Source organism: Fopius arisanus, unplaced genomic scaffold, assembly GCF_000806365.1.
Source record: "Fopius arisanus strain USDA-PBARC FA_bdor unplaced genomic scaffold, ASM80636v1 scaffold00046, whole genome shotgun sequence".
NCBI lineage: Eukaryota > Metazoa > Arthropoda > Insecta > Hymenoptera > Braconidae > Fopius > Fopius arisanus.
The window spans coordinates 440,656-457,947 of record NW_011887785.1 but is presented as its reverse complement, the minus strand read 5'-3'; the positions used below and the strand labels follow the sequence as shown (position 1 = coordinate 457,947).

Sequence of the window (17,292 nt, the reverse complement as noted above, 5' to 3'; positions counted from 1 at the left end):
ATTTTTTTTTTTTTTCACCTTCTAGCTCATCCCCTTGTCCTCCGACCCCTCAGGGTCGACCGAATCTCCTGATTCGCCAATTTATCACGTTAAATCACAGGTTAATCCCCACCTCAAGATAATATCATCAATTTATCGAGTTAAATAGTGAATTATAAATCACAGTAGACCGTGCGACGCTCTGGAAACAGGTAGATCTTCCATAATTCCATCGAACACCTCTTGTTTTTCCCAGAAATTCGGTTACGTGTTTTTACACCATTTACTTATTTATTTCGAATTTATTTCGATTACAAATACGAGGCAGTACGTCGCCCTTTTCGACAGTTCAACGCACCTTTCGGTTGCGTTCAAAATCTCATCATTTCCCACTTTCTTCCACAGTTGCCGGTCATTTAGATTCATTTCTTCATCTCAACTACAGTTTTGTGTTTTTTTTTCTGTGTTTTAAGGTGAGTTATTTATTTTCTCTTTATTCAATCATTTGTTAATCCAGAATTTCTCATTTTTCCCATTTTTTTCCATTTTTTCCATTTTTTCCATCTTTTCCATCTTTTCCATTTTTTCCATTTTTGCCATTTTTCCATTTTTTCCATTTTTGAAAAATTCCTCAGATAATTTATTTTCATTTCTCCAACCTTTCCAACCTTTTTCCCACGATTCCAGGATATTTACTCGAACAATTCTCTCTGGCAATCAAATTTGAATTATTCTTCTTTTTATTTATCACGCAGACAATAATTTGTGGAAAAATGAGAAATAGACGAGATATTTAATTAGAGATTCAACTACAATTGAATAATTTAATGAGATTTTGATTGGTATCTTGTGAGGAAATTTTTATCTTGTGTTTAAAATCCAATATTGAAAAATTGAATTACGTAACGATTGAATTTACATATTCGACTCGAAATGAAAATCAAATCCACGAAATGGCGTCGGGCTATTGGTATCGTGACCTTGAAGACTTGTTTATTCTGTTTGGCTTGAATTTTATTGATTTTATCGTCCATTTACCTGAGAATAATCCGTCATTGTATCGAAAATTTAAACTCTTAATTTATCATCAACGAATTCGATTTGATTTCGAGAATTCGGTAGCCAAATTGTCCAACTAGGCGAGTATTTTGAAAATATCTCCGAAATTAAAGGAGATAATTAAATTTTCATTAGAACATTTTTTGCAGAGCTAATTGAGGGCTAGGTGAAAGGTCATTATAAAAAAATTGATATCTCGGTTGGTTTCGGAGATATTCCTGGAGAAGACAGGTGTTAGGCTTTGGAGGTCGAGGGATTAGTCGCATTTTTATCATTTATTTGTTTTTTTTTTGTTATTGTTTTTGCAGGAGGGAGAAATGAAGCCGGACGACTTGATTCAGGTTGAACGGAGATCCGTGGAGACGATGTCGGAGACTTCGGAGGGTACGACGACTACGAGCCTCTCTGGACATCATGGCTTTGAGAGCAGAGAGGAACTTCTCGAGCTCGTGGAGACCCTGAGACTCAGCAGTCTTGATGAACTTCATCGGGAACGCTTTCGGGTCGATCGCCGCAAACTTGAACAAATGCTACTCGGTAAATTAATCCGTAATTAAACAATTTTTACGAACGTACCGAGTGAGAAGATTAGTCGAGTTTCTGGAATTATTGGTTTACCTCCAGAAATATCGGTTTCACAGAAAAATGGCACATAACTTTTCTCCTGCATAGTGAATTTCCGAGAAATAATGCTTTTTCACATTTTTTCGTAAAATCAATAATTTCTTCATTAATCAGTAATCAACAAAACAGAAAAATTCGATTTATCCCCTTTCACTCGAATTTCATATTTTTTAAACATCGATATATCTCAAAAAATATCGATTTAACAGAAAAATCTTAAAGAACTTTTTCCTTTCTGACTAAATTCCCCCAAGAAAAAGTCTCTTGAAATTTTCCCTTAAAATCAATGGTTTTCACGTGAATCAATATTGAAGTTTTCCAAAATTTCGTGATTCTGGAATCTTTGATTTTTTTTACTGAAACCTCAAACCATTTTCCTTCCCACGAATTATCCATTCTGTTTGAACATTGAATTGATATTTTTACTTGCAGGTGATGACGAGACACCGGAGTCTGCAACTATTTTTTTTCGCAAGGTCAGTCTGAAATACTTGTCACCCTCGAGTGCTAGTGAAAATTGAAAATTAATGCAATCATTTGACTTATTTTCACAGTTGAAAATTACCGCAGTAAATTCACACCTCATTCAAATACATTCAATATTTTCCCATCGTGGTGCCTCTAAATATATCCCAACGAGAGCGAAAGTAGAACTACGTAACGATTTATTTATTCAAAAATTACAGAGACTCCCAGAAAAATTTTATACTCTCCCAAAAATGGCTGGAGCATTTGAATAATATTATTACTATTCCCATCTTCGTCAATTTGGAATAGAATGTCTAAATTGTCTCACCGAATAATCCAGTTGACCATGTAATTGGAAAGTTACCAGCAAAAACCCCGGAACCCCGAGCTATTATTTTTTTTATTGACGAACTAGTTTATCCAGTATGATCTATACCAATTACCCACTTTCCCCCTCGAAATTCCCACGATTCCCAATAAATCTACTGGCTGACAAGAAATTTCTTCCAGTCGAGATTTTTTTTACACAAGAAAATCAAAATTTCACACAAAATTTTCTATAAAAACAATTCCATGAAAATAAATCATACCCTCCAGATTCCGTAAAAATTCCAATTTCCAAAAATCCGGAATAATCAATAAAAACCGAAACAATAAAGAAAAATTTTTTAAATTGAAATTAATTGCCTAAAAATACAGTCACTTATTAATTATTATAATTATTATAAAAAAAACCGAAAACCCTATTGTTTCAATAAAAATAATAATATTGATAGTAATAAAATTGAAATTGAAATTGATTTTTTTTAACCGTGAGAAATACAATATTGAAAATAAAAATGATTATCGTCAGATAAATTGTATAAAATCCACCGATTCCCCTAATTTCCGAATTCTCGCGTTCTAAAATTCTAAAAAGATAAGAAATAACGAATATAAAACCAAAAAAAAAAACCTCTCGCCAAGTGTTCTGGTGGGGTAAAATAAAAAAAAAGGTAACGAGTGGGAAGTGGTATAGCTGAGGAGTGAGTTGCCGTTACATTATCTCGAATTAGTCAGTACCGTCTTACCATTCGGTTCCGTAACTCCGTCCTCGCTAACTAAACGTTAAATTCATTCTAAATAATTGTCCTTGTGTATTTAATCGCCGAGTCACTCACCTGCTGACACTTCCCCTAAGAATTCATCATTAATTACCGATTAATTAGCGTACAACAAGTGCTGACGAGTGTTAGATCAGTGATAACTGAAAAATAAAAAGTTGTAGGTGAAAACAAACGGTGAAAGTGGCAATTTAATCCGTGATTTTTCCATTACATCGTTAAGTAAGATGATGACATAATGAATTTCATTTGCGGGAGGGAAAATTGCTGGAGTAATTCGCCGATTTTTTAGTGATTCAAGCTGATCTTTCCACTGAGAGATCAACAGATACGAAAATGACTGTGGTAATGACCTTATTGATGATTAAATCCTTTTTTTTATCTCGCTATTTTTGCTATTTAAAAATATTTTCATCCTCTCACTCGTCATTTTTCCTATTGTTGCTATTTTTCTCTTTTTTTTTCTATTTCTCCCGAATTCTTCTTGAATTCACGACTTCTTACGTCAGCTTGATTTTTGTTATGGACAGTTGGGCATTGATGGGTGGCAGGTATAGCGTGAGATTATTTTTCATTTATGCTGAATTTTTTTTTTATATAACTCGTGAGATTCGCTTTTTCCCCTTTTTTTGATTGACGACTGCTTGGACTAGCTTCCGCATTATTTTTTTTTCTCTCGCTGTTGCTTCTGCTCGGGTTTTTTCTGGTGATTTTTTGAAGTTTCATTCTGGAATTGACTTTTTAGATTATGGACGAGACCAACACCTTCATTACGTGGCCATCCAGGTTGAAGATTGGAGCTAAATCTAAGAAAGGTCAGTTCAATCATTCATCAATTGGTGGAGGGAATGTCTTGTGATTGCGTGGGATCGAGGGATCAATGGAATTGAGACGACACTTCAATTGACCCAATTATTTTACCCCTCGGTATCTCAAAATCCAAAATTTCTCTCACGAAAAAAATATTTAAAACAAAAATATTTCAAAAAACGAGAAAATTCTCACTCTATCAATTATCGTCTCACTTTTCCGGGGATATCTTCAAATCCGGGAGAGATACCAAAATTTTTGTAATTACCTTTTTTCCAGCTTTTGGTCACCTCTACAAAAATGCAAATAATAAAAATTTTTGTATCTACAGTGGTTTCAGAGATATTTCGGAAAAATGATCGCAGATAGCTTTCTCGTTTGTGCAGTTTTGTGGAAGCGATTTTTACTGGTGAATTATTAATTTGTTAATGGGGAATAGAAGGATTAATTCGATATTAATCAAGCAGAGTCACGCGGTTCGCGATCACTTGGGAATTACGTCAATTCCAATCTTACGTGACTAGTGGCTATCGCATACGTCACGAATATGTGATTTGAATTCAATAAATGAATAAAAATAGAGAGTGTTAATCGATATCTTTAATTTCTGGAAATTTCCTAGATGTTGACTGATTCCAAATTATTATATTTTATTATTCATGAATATTCTAGAACTCCACAGCAAAACGTGAGGTAATGAATATTCTTTAAAATTTTAACGAGTCATTATAATTATAAAAAAAAACATTTCATCTATTCATATTTATCATTGAATTCCTAGTGGAAAATTTTTCGGGTGATTCATTGCATCTCTGTTGCCTCGACTGATGTAAATCATTCCACTATCTAATCCCAATTTCCCCTGGAAAGTAGTCAGTTTTTTTCCTCCCCCCTCCAGATAAAAAAAATACTCCCGAATTAATTGATAAGGGGACGGAATCAATTTAGAGAAATTACACGCAACGGTGGAATATTTTTTTTCTATCCTCACGATGGAAAAGTTTAGGAAATTCCCCTGGTGATTTTCCACGATTTCTCGAGTTTGTTTAAACAGTCCTATCTCTTGTATCATTATTAGAATTTCGTAATAGTTATTATTAAATAATTGATTATTAAATGATTAAAGAATTTAATAATCAATCAATTAACAATCAAAGAATTTAATAATCAATCATATATTTTAATATTCGGAATTGTTCGAGAAAATTAATTTCTTTGTAAAAAATCGAGGAATTCATTATTAATTGTTTATTAATTATTAGTCCTCAATGCAAAAGCCGTTAATCATGGGCTCCACAATCTGATGAATATTTCATTTCACCAACAGAATGTTTCCTCGAATTACCGATGCAATTAATCACGATTATTATTCCTCCATCAATGTATAAATAAACAAATTAATTCCATGGCTTTATTAAATTACTAATAAAAATATTGAATTTCGGCCGTGACCTTCCGGCAATTTCCATCGTATCACTCGTATCAGTTCGGATTATCACTAGACAAAAGCTACGAGATGTTTAGTTGTCTCTTATCAATAATCAGTGTCAATATATCGAGAGATATACTGTGTAACATCTGTGTGTTTTCGGTGTATATAATTCTAAACCGTTATGTTTTTTTTTTTTTTCCTATAAATAACTCGGTTTATGTATTTTCAGATCCACACATAAAGGTCGCCGGTCGTGTAGATGACGTGGGTGCTGCTAAGGAGAAGATTATGCAAATATTAGACACAAGGGTAAGACAAAAAAATATTCCTTCTCATTTCTCATTATTTTTCGATACTCCATTCATAATTACTAATTAATATTTCCATTCATTTTCCTTTTCTCAATTTTTTTCAAAATATTTATCATTTAGATTCCGTTTTCATTTTATTTTCATCTATTATTTATTATTATTATCATTATTTTTAATTATTAAAGAAATTTTAAGATTATAAATAGAATATTAGTAATAATATTTTCCGGAATTATTGTTATGGAATTTTTTTGATTGAAACGGAAATTATTGTTTTTATTTTTTATATTGTGAATTATTTAGGTATTTGGAATTTTTATTGTTGTATTTGTTGTTTAATTATACAGCAGAGCATGCGGGTGACGATGAAATTAGACGTGAGCTACACAGATCACTCGCACATAATCGGAAAGGGAGGTTTAACGATAAAACGAGTGATGGAAGAGACAGCGTGTCACATTCATTTTCCTGATAGCAATCGGAGCAATCACCAGGAGAAGAGCAATCAGGTGTCCATTGCTGGTGAAATGGAGGGTGTGGAAAAGGCTCGGGCACGTGTCAGGGTACGTCAATTTGTCAAAATAATTACAACAATTTGTCCCTCGTTTTGCACCATTATTCGTATATTTTTGGGATTTTTTTCTTTGGTGAGAATTTTCATACCTTTTGATAAGATAAACAGGTATTTTTAGAGTTATTAAATGAACATTCAATGGGAGTTTATCGGTTGTGAGTCGGAATCATGATTTCGTCAGCGTCTCGTGTTATTTGCAGAGTCAGTATTTTATTTATTTCACAATTATTCAGACCAGAGAGTCGACAATGAAAGAAATAACTACTGGTCATCAACAAGATCATGCAAAAAAAATATTGTCTTCCCAATTTCTTCTTGAAGATGAATAATTATTTTTACAAGTCTTTCTAGCATTTTTATAACAGTTAGAAATAAATGATAAATAAATAAATAAATAAATAAATAAATAAGAGTCGACAATGAAAGAAATAACTACTGGTCATCAACAAGATCATGCAAAAAAAATATTGTCTTCCCAATTTCTTCTTGAAGATGAATAATTATTTTTACAAGTCTTTCTAGAATTTTTATAGGAGTTAGAAATAAATGCAAATGAATTTTTTTGTCATCAGAATTTAACTCCTCTGATCTTCTCATTCGAACTACCGATCATGGGTGCTGTTCATGGTCATCCGGATCCCACGTCTCCCTACATCGTGAAGATCCAGGAGAAGTACAACGTCCAGGTGATGTTCCGAACAAGACCAAAGCTCCATGCAACCCTCGTTGTCGTCAAGGGCTGCGAGTGGGAAGTACTCCAGGTCAAAGAGGCCACAGTCTTCCTCATCCATCACATGTGCAAAAATCTTGCGGTGAGTCTCACAATAATCTTCCTCTGACACTCACCAGGGATTTTTGGTGTCAACATGTTTGTGATAAGACATTATTTATCTTGACTCAAAGCGAAAATAAATTGACGATATGAAATTATTGATGATAATGCAGGCAAAAATGCAAGCCAATGGCATAATAATTTTTTCCAAAGCTCAAGACCTCACGTCTTCTTCTGGAGGAGAAAAAAATTACCTAGAGTACTAACATAATTACTAAATAAAACAATTTTAATTACTCAATTTATGTAATTTTATTGATTGATTGAAAATTGAAGTCTGAGAAATTGACAGAAAAATATTGAAAAAATTTCCAGAACCAGATCCAAGTCCAGATGTCGATGGAGATCTCTCCCCAACATCACAGCATAGTTCTGGGAAAGCAGAGCAGCAACTTGAAGATGATAATGCAGCGTACATCAACTCAAATAATTTTTCCAGACGCTGGTGATCCCAACATTCCAAGCCTGAAGAAGAGCAACGTAATAATAACAGGAGCAATAAACAACGTGTACATGGCACGCCAGCAGCTACTGGGTTCTCTCCCCCTGGTGTTGATGTTCGATTTGCCAGAGAGCTCACGACAATCAGTGGATACAGAAACAATTTCCCAACTGATGCAGAGCCTCGATGTTTTCATAAATGTCCTGCACAAGCCAAAGCAGAGCAGCCTATCAGTGATAATAAAAGGAGTTGAGCGTAATGCCAGTAACATCTACGAGGCAAGAAGACAACTGCTGTCCCTGGATGATCCAAAAATAATCGCTGATATACCAGCAACTTACAACGTACCCAACTCACAAAATGTTTTCCAGAATTCTCTAAACGGAAATATCTCCGACAAATTCACCAATTTTCTCACTATCAACACCCAGTCTCCATCACCCTACTGCGTATCTCCCCTTTCTCATTCACCAAATCCAATGAATTTGTCACCCCACTGGGGTCTACCCCCCATACCCTCGATGTTTTCACCACTGATGCATCATCCATTTGCATTTCCAAATGCAAATGCCCAATTGCTAGCAGCACGTCACGCCATGCAGGCGAATATTCTGAGCCAGCAGCAGGCGCAGATGAATATACCTGGTCAAAATCTCCTGGGTATTCCCCAGAATCATCCTCCTGGTTTCCACCCCAACTCACACTTCAGTAACTGCGGTATCACCAATTCCAAAGGTGGAAGTGATGGAAAAGACTCGAGTGCTTATTTATCTCTGAGCAGTGCGTCTAGTACATTGTCAAGTCCAGCTGTCAGTCCCAGGAATATATCACCAATTGGTTCATCTCATACTGATGTCAATCAGACAAGAGAGCTGTCTGCAATGCTTACTGATTTGTCAATGGAGAAGGGATTTCATTCGTCTGGGCATCTCACTGGTTTTGATTACGAGCAGAAAAAAATAATGGCGATGAAGGCGATGAAGGTGAAACCTAATGCCAAGGAGCTGAGAGTTCCAACACCAACGTGGGCTGGTTATGGACTCAGTCAGACAATGCCATCGCTAAGTCCCAGTGATAATCAGAAGAGGGATCCATCTGATCTGTGGGATGATCCCAGCACACCTCTCGTTTACACACCCTCCATGAGGTTCGAGGGTGAAGCTGATGCTGAGTGTCCAACACCCATTGCCATGACATCTGGATATCTTGATCACACACCCAGAAGCAGACTTGATAAAATTCTCAATGGCAGTCTCAATGATTTGGCAAGCTCCATGATCAATGCTGGACTCGACAAGAAGTGGATTGGTGAGTCCATAATTTGTTTATTCATTGTTGTGTGCCATTTCATCAGCTTTCATTTAACAATTATTTTTGGCTTCTAACATTAATGGGTTTCGCTTAATCAGATATGCTATCGTCACATGAAATCGATATGTCGACTTTTGTGTCGTTGACTGAAGAGGATTTGATGGATATTGGAGTCACTGCTTGGGGGGCTAGACGCAAGATGATGCTTCTCATTGCTGGTACGTCATCACTTCTTCATTCACTTCTTCGCAGTTTCAGGCTTGATATTTAAACGAATTTTTCAATGAATACTTGATAAATAATTTTCATTCCCTCTAGAATTAAAGAAACGTACAAAGCCATTTTCTGGAAGTGCAGCACCAGGAGCTGAGCGTAGGGCATCCTTGACGATTCCCTCCACGACGAATGGCAACAGCGTAGAAGGAAAATGGTAGAGGAAAAGACTTCACTATCAAATAAGTTGAATCATCAATTTAAAATGGAGTAATGGAGAGACATCAGTCGAGGGAGTATTTTTTGGGAAAATTTTCAATAACATTGCATGCTTTATTTATTGAGAGCCCAGGGGAAAGCCAAGTTGCTACATTATTTGTTTTTTTTTTAAATCTTTTTTTTTTCTCTTCACTATTCCTTTGCTGTCAACTCCCTCGTGCTATCGAGCGTTGATGTCTCCATTTTTTTCATTAAATAATAGCGCTAAATTGTTGTGAACGAGGTCGCTGCATCCCTCAGGGATTCGTTACACACGTCGTTGCTGGCAATAACGTCAACGAATTTGAAAGTTCAATCTGCAAAAAGTAAATCGTAACGAAACTGTGGAAATTTATAATCTGTCTGTGATGATACGATCATAGTGTTAGGCACTCTAAAGACTTAATTAAAAATGAAAGGGAAAAATTTATTGAAAAAGTGGAAAAGGGAAAAAAAAATGGGATAGGGTGTCATTGGTCTGGATTAATGCATGCAGCGGCTTCTCATATTTATTGAGAATAAAAGAAAGTGGATTTTGAGACTAAGCTCGAAGATCAACTGCGAGAATCGTTGAATCAATGATAATGGCTGTTTTCGAGTTTTATAGATACAGATAACGATATACTATTTATTATTAATAAGGGGGACGCTGGATGCACGTCCTGGGGCGATGAAATTCTATTTAATAGCCGATTTATGCAATTGTTTTTTTCTTTTTTCATGAAAAATGCGCGGTCACCACTAGATTGTGAGGTAAAATGGAACTGAAAATTGTTGGGGGTAATTATTCATTGATATAAATTAATTTCTACTTTGCTATTTGTTTTTTATTCACGGAATTGGGAAAAATTTGAGGATTGGTTCCATTTCATCCCACGTAGGACTCGTTTTAACCAGTGGTGGGGGATAATTCTCTGGATGAATTATAAATATATAAATATTATGTGAAAATTAATTGGAAACCGAAACGGTACGATTTTACAAGAATAAGGTACATGCGAACAGTGAAATATCGCCATAACTTATTATTTCAATTCAGTTTTTTTTTTTTCTTTGAGAATATTATGCGTTAGGTAACGAGCTCTGCTCACTTACGCCTTTATGGGAGCAACTCGCCTTGAGCCAAATCGATTTCTCACACGATACTTATTACTTCTGGTTTGTTGAACTTTTTTTTTTTTATTTTATTTCTTTTTTTCTTTCGAGATTATCGGTTCGACTCATTGGGAGGTGTCCGATTACCTAGCGAACGATTCTGTTTTACCCCGAATTAAATCGTTGACCCATTAATAGTAACAAATACGAGGATTTTTAACTTACAAAGTACATAAATTATTTTTCAGTGTTTATTATTTTTTTTTTTCGGTGAGAGATTGCACAGGAATTGGTGGGGGAGTGGCTGAATGTAATGGAAATTTTAATTCACGAATTTTCAGTCAATTACCGGTGGAAATGTCAGAAAAAGGGTTTTACAAATTTTTTCACTTTATAAGAATTGAATGGAACGAGTTCAAGGTGATTTGAAAATCGCAGGTCAGTTGAATATGTTTTTAAAAATTCGAGGTGGTGAAAAACGGCGGCGCACAGACTCTCGAAGATGGCGGCGCTCCACCTCGTATTTTTAAACAATTATTAAATTAACTTGAGGGCTTCAAATGGCTCTGGACTAGTTTCATCCTCTCCTGGGGAAGTGAACAAATTTTTTAAGTCCTCTCACCGGTATTTTAATCACCCATTTGGCGGAGAATTCCTGGATCAAAGTTCTCATAAAAAAAAAATCAATGGGAAAAAAAATTACGTTCTGCCGCTTCTCAACCGAACTAGAGTGGGCCCTGGCGAAAAGCAGTAAAAAATCTGTCGAATGAGAGTTTAAACGATTGAACGATAGAAGGAATTCACATGAAACCTAAATGATAAATCCAATTGTGTTCGTGTAATATCGTCCGTTGTTTCGATCCCTTTGGTGTCTTGAATAATTTCGGTCAATAAATTCCACTGTCTGTCCGAATAAACTGAGACTCACTTGCGCTCGTACTCATTGAAATCAGTCGAAACACTTTTTTTTTTCCATTTTTTTTCACACATTTTTTTTTTGCATGACTTGAAATTAATTAACGAGGTTCGAGGTACAGCGCAATTGAGTGGGCGAGAGAAATGTAATTCAGGTCTGAAGATTAATGATAATGTTGATAATTCTGCATGAAGATAAACAAAAATTTCACCGATGTTCATACAAATGGAATAATTAATCTAGTGATTAATGAAGGGCAAACGAAAATATGAGAGAAAATGTGAAGATTGGTGAGGATATGCCTCGGTGGGGGGTTGAAAGGGGCGAGCGAGGGGATGTTAAATAATGTAAATGTTAATTCCCACATGACATATCTCACGATGTTAAATAATTGTTTTAAATAATTTAGAATTGATCCACCGTACATTCACCGTCAATTCTACATTGTTCTTCCATCCAGTAGCGATTGTATTTAATGTATGCCACTGTGGACTCGAAGGTTCGAAGAAATCCTTTGGAACTGAGAAAAGTCAACTGACTCCGTCGCTGCGTTTTTTATAATTAAGTGTTATTTTAAAATATCGTGAGATTGAAAAAGTGAAAATTGTTGGAAAATCAATATGCAGCTTGTGTTATTGTACTCGTAGACATTCCACTTAATCATTGTATTGGAAATAAAGTGCACGCGCACTTGAGCAATTTGTACTTACACAATCAAGCGAATGATACATTTGAAATTAATTGAAAAAATATATATATTGTTACTCGCTCGTCCATTTCACTCTGCCCACATGATTCACAGATGTTCGAACAGAGTATGAAATATTGTTATGAAAAAACGAAAAAAAAAATAATGTCTTTTTATATATATTGCTGCATGATATTTTTTTATATAATAATAATCGAAAATTTTGATATGCAAATGGTATGCTGTGTACGTCTGTGTGATCCTATGGATTACTATTATTTCTTTTTTTTTTTTTTTTCATGAAAAAATAGTGGGAATTTTGAACTGATGAATAAAAAGTCCCAGTCTCTGGCCAAAAATTCATAATTCACTCTTTACCTCCAATTATTTATTCATTAAAATTATTTTAATTGACTTTACAAAAATATTTATCTTCAGACTCGGTAAAATTGCAGAAGAAAAAAAACTTATACCTTCAGGGTCCGGAAGTTATCGCGTTCAAAATACCATAACTAATTAATTCCCTTGAATTAATTAATTATCACATGAGTTATCGCACATTACCTTTCTCTCCCGAAAAATCCAATCCTCCCACGAATATACATCTTAAAAAAATCAAGAAGCCACAGAGTATGTCTTCATGTTCCTGAGGTGGAGTTCAGTGCCACACGCCACACATTCAAAACTTTCGTAGACTTTGAACTGCGCACTGATGCAGTAATAGCAGTAAATATGACTGCAACCAGCATGACGAGGTAGAACAGGAGTTTCATCGCACTGGGGGCATAAAGTATTGCCAGTCATTACTGGAATCACCTGTGCATCCGGTTTATCTCGTCGAGAGAATCTAAAACATCTCTTCAAGTAATGAAAATTGATGAGAGGTAAACCGATGGTGAACAGCTCCATGAGCCCATGCCAGAGCAATTCCCTAGTCATGTAGGAGTATCCGATGGTTCTGGGTCTCGTCGAGGCGATGTTCCTGCTGGAGATCCCCAGGAGTCGCTCCAAAATCGTCGGCTGGGTGCCTCGATTCAGGAACAACAACAGATTAATAAAACTCAGGAGATTAAAAATGTTGAAAATTCTCTCGAGATAATTTTTTAGGATTTTGTCACGAGGTCTGAGCGAAATTCTGTTGGGGTCGACGTACTTGTCCTCCAGGTACTTCGGGAGGACTGAGAGAATGAGGATGAGTAGTGATTTTGCTCGTGTTAAATCGATGTAGGTTAGATCCAATAATTTTTGACCGAATGTCGATTTTCCAGTACCCAGGGAAAATATCCAGATGAGCGAGCGCAATCCAGCGTTTATCTCTGGTGACCATTTGTCGGTCGTACCTGGGGTGAATAATCGGGATATCTCCTGGGCTCGTGCCACGAATATCCGGTGAATTTCATCGTCCAATTGCACCGCGTCCAGCTGATTTATCCTTGAAACGTATGAACTCATTTTTTTGGAGTTTCACTGAAAGATCAATAATTCATTGACTCCATAATCAGTTGATTAATTATTCGTGAATATTTCAAACGACGAGTTGAATACCAAGAATTCCCGGATTTCTATTCCCTCATAAATTCTCGGAAATGTCGATCGATTCGATACCCAGAATAATCCCCAAAACAAAACATCAACAAACCATTCAAAAATCCCTCAGTCTTCTTCCGATATCAATCCTAAACACACGTGCCCAGTTATCTCTCCTAAATATCCAAAACCACACGATAAATAATTAAATCCACATTTTAAATACAACAATAACCACAACCATCAATTAAATAAATCACATTATTATAAATATCACTAGAATTACTCCAGAAAAATAGTCAGAGGTGAAATAAAAACCGTGAAATTGTGAAAAGTGTAGCGCCAAAATAATAAATCAGGAATCAGCTGATCAACGGGGTGTGGTGGGGTAGGAGGGGAAGGAGGGGTGGTAGTGGTAGGGAAAAACAAAGATGGCGATGGGATTGGAAGATGCAGGTGGCGCCAGATGGTGGTGTCATATGGAAATCCACCCACATAAGTCGCAGTGGGTGGTGGTGGGGTGTGAGGTGGTGTGAGGTGGTGTTGGGGGGTGTTGTGGGGTGGTTGGTGGAGGGAGTGAGAGACGGGGAAGAGGGAGAAGCCGGTTCTAGTGCCCGGAGAGACCGGAATCCATGTTGCCGCTGTCCGGCTGTTGGAATGACGTCATCGAGTGTTGGTGCAAGTGAATTTCGTGTACGTTTTACTCAGTTTTATTAAGTTTTAACAATCATTCGGTGGAGTCAACAATGCTGTCAGGATAATGCACTGTTTAATAACAATTGTGAAACTTCAGTTGGAGGTGTGAATTTGGTGATCTGTTGAATTTTAGTGTTCCTCTCCCTCCCCCCATCGATTTTTTTTTTTTTCGTTAACCTGAGTGATTGGATTTTCATTTTTGTTTCTTCGGATTCGCGAGGGTGAGGAGATTTTGAGGATCGAGGTGAGAGGCTCCTTGGAATCGATTTTTTATTGGAGGAAGAGGACGTGAGGATTTGTCAGGTGAGTTGTTGGTAATTATGTAATTGGGGATTTTGAGAGGATTTTTTTTTGGTGGAGGGGGGCGGGGGAGAGGGAGATTTCGAGTTTGTGGAGATGATCGATCTGCGGTATTATCTGGGGTTGTGACAGGTTAACCTTCAATCGACTGGTGATTGTGAGAGGTGGGAGGATTTTCTTGGGGTGTTGGTTTTTTGGGTGGAGTTTATAAACATTGGGGTTTTGCCGTCTGGAGGTCGGGGGAGTGATACCCAATCATTGACTTTTCATTTCAAATTTTTTAGGGAGTTTGTTTTGTCGAAATCTCGGTATCGGTGGGAGATACGGGAATCTTTGTAGGACCTTTTTTCTAGGCCTCCGCAGGCTCTACAAAAAAGGTCATTACGAAAATTATGGTACTCCCACTGATTCTGACATACTCGACAAAAAATAAATAGGACATTGACTTGAATGGTCTTTGTATTAAAAAAATCTCGGAACCTATGGGAGATGGCGAAATTTTTGTAGAATCATTTCTCAAGGTCTTGTTGTGCTCTAGAAAAATGGTCATTACGGAAATTCTGGTACTCCGATGAATTCCGTGTTATTCGCGAAAAACTCGATGGGACATTAATTCGATTTTCTTTTTATGTTATCAAAATAATTTCGGAATCTATCAGAGATCGGAAAATTTTGATAGGAAAGTTTTTCTAGCATTTTTCTCGCTCTACAAAAAAGGTCCTCACGAAAATTCCGATACTCCCGCAGATGGTCAGATATCCGCAAAAAACCAAATGCAAAATTCCGTAGACTCATCTCTTTTAGCACTTCGTTAATTAATTGTCCATCCACTTATTTTTTATCGTCGTTTGAACGTTCAGCTCGACTTTATGACATGGTAACGATAGTCTTGAGTTCACAGACGGTAATAAAGAGTGATTTTTGGAGCTAGAATTAATCTCCATTTTTTTTTAAGGTTAGATCGCTTTTTCAACAAAAATAGAATTAATTACTGGATCTACTGTTGCGACGTGTCCCAATTCTGCATTTCATTATGAGATCTAAAATTATTTCATTTTTCCTCATTCTCATTATTCCTATAGTCAGAGCCAGAGGTTTTCCTTCAGTTCTAGAATAGAATCCATTCGAATTGTCAGACGAGAGGCATCGAATTCCGGTGGCTATCGATTTTTAGAAGTTTCTCCTGCACGTGTCACCACGTGCGTGTGAGTTGCAAATTTAGAGCACCAAGTATCTCGCAATTTTTCATTTTATTTTTCCCATCAACCAGAATGATTTTCTCAGAATCAGCTAATGTGTTATCAATCAGCTGTATATGATCATCATTTCTCTTTCTGATTGATGAATTTCTGGGATATTAGGGGGAAATGGTGGCACTTGTTTTCGGATATTATTTATTGTTGGGCTTTTTTAATTCGCTCTAATTTTCGTGCTGCTTTTTATTTTTCATCTGTGGATAGTTTTTACTATCCTAATCCCTTTGGTTCTGTTCAATTCTATCAATGCATTGCGCTTGCGCTTGGAAAAAGAATAATACAATCCCCTTGACAGTTTCGACCTCAATTTACGAGTTGAGGCAACCACCGAGGGTCTGTGGTATCAACGAAAATAGCAAGGATTCATGGGTTCTATTGTATTGTATTTATCCATCCCTGAGTTATTCTGTCTATCCACTTACACGTTGCAATCTGGTATACGTGGAGAAAAAAAAAACATCACTGGGGACAGTGGAAATTCGTGGGGAATACAAATCGATGTGAATGTAAAAAATTCAGCAGTTGAGGGACAGAATTCGCTCATTTTTTTCGAAATCCATTATTGTAGGGGAAAAGTTCGTGGGACCTTTTTTGTAGGTGAGGGAATTTCCTTTAAAAAATGTTCTTGCTATTTTCCCCTGAAACCATTTGATATCCTGCAAATTGATGGGAATATTAAAAATTCATCCTCAACGTAAACTGCGACGACTCGAAATGGACAGTTCAATCAACCCCCATTAACCCCGAATCCAAGACGTTTATCGAAAAATTTCATAGGACCTTTTTGGAAGCTGAGGTAATTTCCTCTGAAAAATGTAGATACAATTTTTCCCTAAAACAATTCGCTACTCCGTAATTCAACGAGAACCCAAAAAAAATTGATTATCCGACAGAAACCCAAATACTTCAAATTCACAGTTCGATCAACCCCGATTAACTCCGAATCCCGTACACCCACCCCAAAAACTGACAAGACCTTTTCCGCAGCTAACAAAATTTCCTCCAAAAAAGTTCCCTACCATAATCCCGTCAAACCCCTCTCAACCCCCGAAATTCCCCATTAACCGACCACTGAAAATAATTTTAAAAAACTCCAACCCCATTTTTCTCCCCTAAAAAAAAAAATCTCTCCCGTGTAATTCAATAATTAAAAAAACATGAAAACATGAAAAAAAAAACCCCACGACTTCTGAATTCCCCAGTACCCCCCAAATCATTTTCACTCTCATCTAAATGCAAATTTTTACCTCCCACGAGTACCCTCTGTACATTTTCACATTTCAAGCTAATTCATCATAAATAATGAACTTACGTTCCCTTAATATCAACATAATATCCTTTTGCCTCTGCATTACGCAATTTGTTGAATTATTATTCCCAATAGTGGGAAGGGCCCTC

General features: G+C 36.4%; 2 protein-coding genes across 9 annotated transcripts; one reads left to right on the top strand and one right to left on the bottom strand.

Annotated features, from left to right (window-relative positions):
* The first annotated feature begins 154 nt into the window (after positions 1 to 154).
* BicC (protein bicaudal C) lies at positions 155 to 12,038 on the top strand. Of its 4 annotated transcripts, none has more exons than XM_011306206.1 (11): positions 155 to 191; positions 385 to 452; positions 1,347 to 1,575; positions 2,095 to 2,138; positions 3,979 to 4,048; positions 5,705 to 5,784; positions 6,134 to 6,349; positions 6,933 to 7,172; positions 7,508 to 8,942; positions 9,044 to 9,163; positions 9,264 to 12,038. In XM_011306206.1, exons 3-11 carry the CDS (start codon positions 1,356 to 1,358, stop codon positions 9,377 to 9,379), a joined length of 2,541 nt encoding a protein of 846 aa, XP_011304508.1. In that variant the 5' UTR covers positions 155 to 191; positions 385 to 452; positions 1,347 to 1,355; the 3' UTR covers positions 9,380 to 12,038. The 4 variants fall into 4 exon arrangements, with proteins under 4 accessions (XP_011304508.1, XP_011304511.1, XP_011304509.1 ...); XM_011306207.1 differs by lacking the exon at positions 155 to 191 and adding an exon at positions 213 to 306; XM_011306209.1 differs by lacking the exon at positions 9,044 to 9,163.
* Pex2 (peroxin 2) lies at positions 9,647 to 14,100 on the bottom strand. Of its 5 annotated transcripts, none has more exons than XR_892253.1 (3): positions 13,755 to 14,100; positions 12,680 to 13,582; positions 9,647 to 9,733 (listed from the first exon to the last, which is right to left on the bottom strand). XR_892253.1 is itself a non-coding variant. In XM_011306212.1 (3 exons), the coding sequence occupies exon 3, from the start codon at positions 13,565 to 13,567 to the stop codon at positions 12,731 to 12,733; it is 837 nt and encodes a 278-aa protein (XP_011304514.1). In that variant the 5' UTR covers positions 13,568 to 13,582; positions 13,755 to 13,818; positions 13,903 to 14,100; the 3' UTR covers positions 10,769 to 12,730. The 5 variants fall into 5 exon arrangements, 4 of the variants coding, with proteins under 4 accessions (XP_011304514.1, XP_011304515.1, XP_011304513.1 ...); XM_011306212.1 differs by lacking the exon at positions 9,647 to 9,733 and having other exon boundaries at positions 10,769 to 13,582; positions 13,755 to 13,818; positions 13,903 to 14,100; XM_011306213.1 differs by lacking the exon at positions 9,647 to 9,733 and having other exon boundaries at positions 10,769 to 13,582; positions 13,755 to 13,818; positions 13,929 to 14,100.
* Between the last annotated feature and the right edge of the window lie 3,192 nt (positions 14,101 to 17,292).

Excerpts from the sequence above, each read along its gene's own strand:
- BicC (XM_011306206.1), top strand. The coding sequence starts at position 1,356 with ATGAAGCCGGACGACTTGATTCAGGTTGAACGGAGATCCGTGGAGACG. Across the intron at positions 5,785-6,133 it reads TGCAAATATTAGACACAAGG|CAGAGCATGCGGGTGACGAT; the intron begins GTAAGACAAAAA and ends TTAATTATACAG. Across the intron at positions 9,164-9,263 it reads GATGATGCTTCTCATTGCTG|AATTAAAGAAACGTACAAAG; the intron begins GTACGTCATCAC and ends CATTCCCTCTAG.
- Pex2 (XM_011306211.1), bottom strand. The coding sequence starts at position 13,567 with ATGAGTTCATACGTTTCAAGGATAAATCAGCTGGACGCGGTGCAATTG.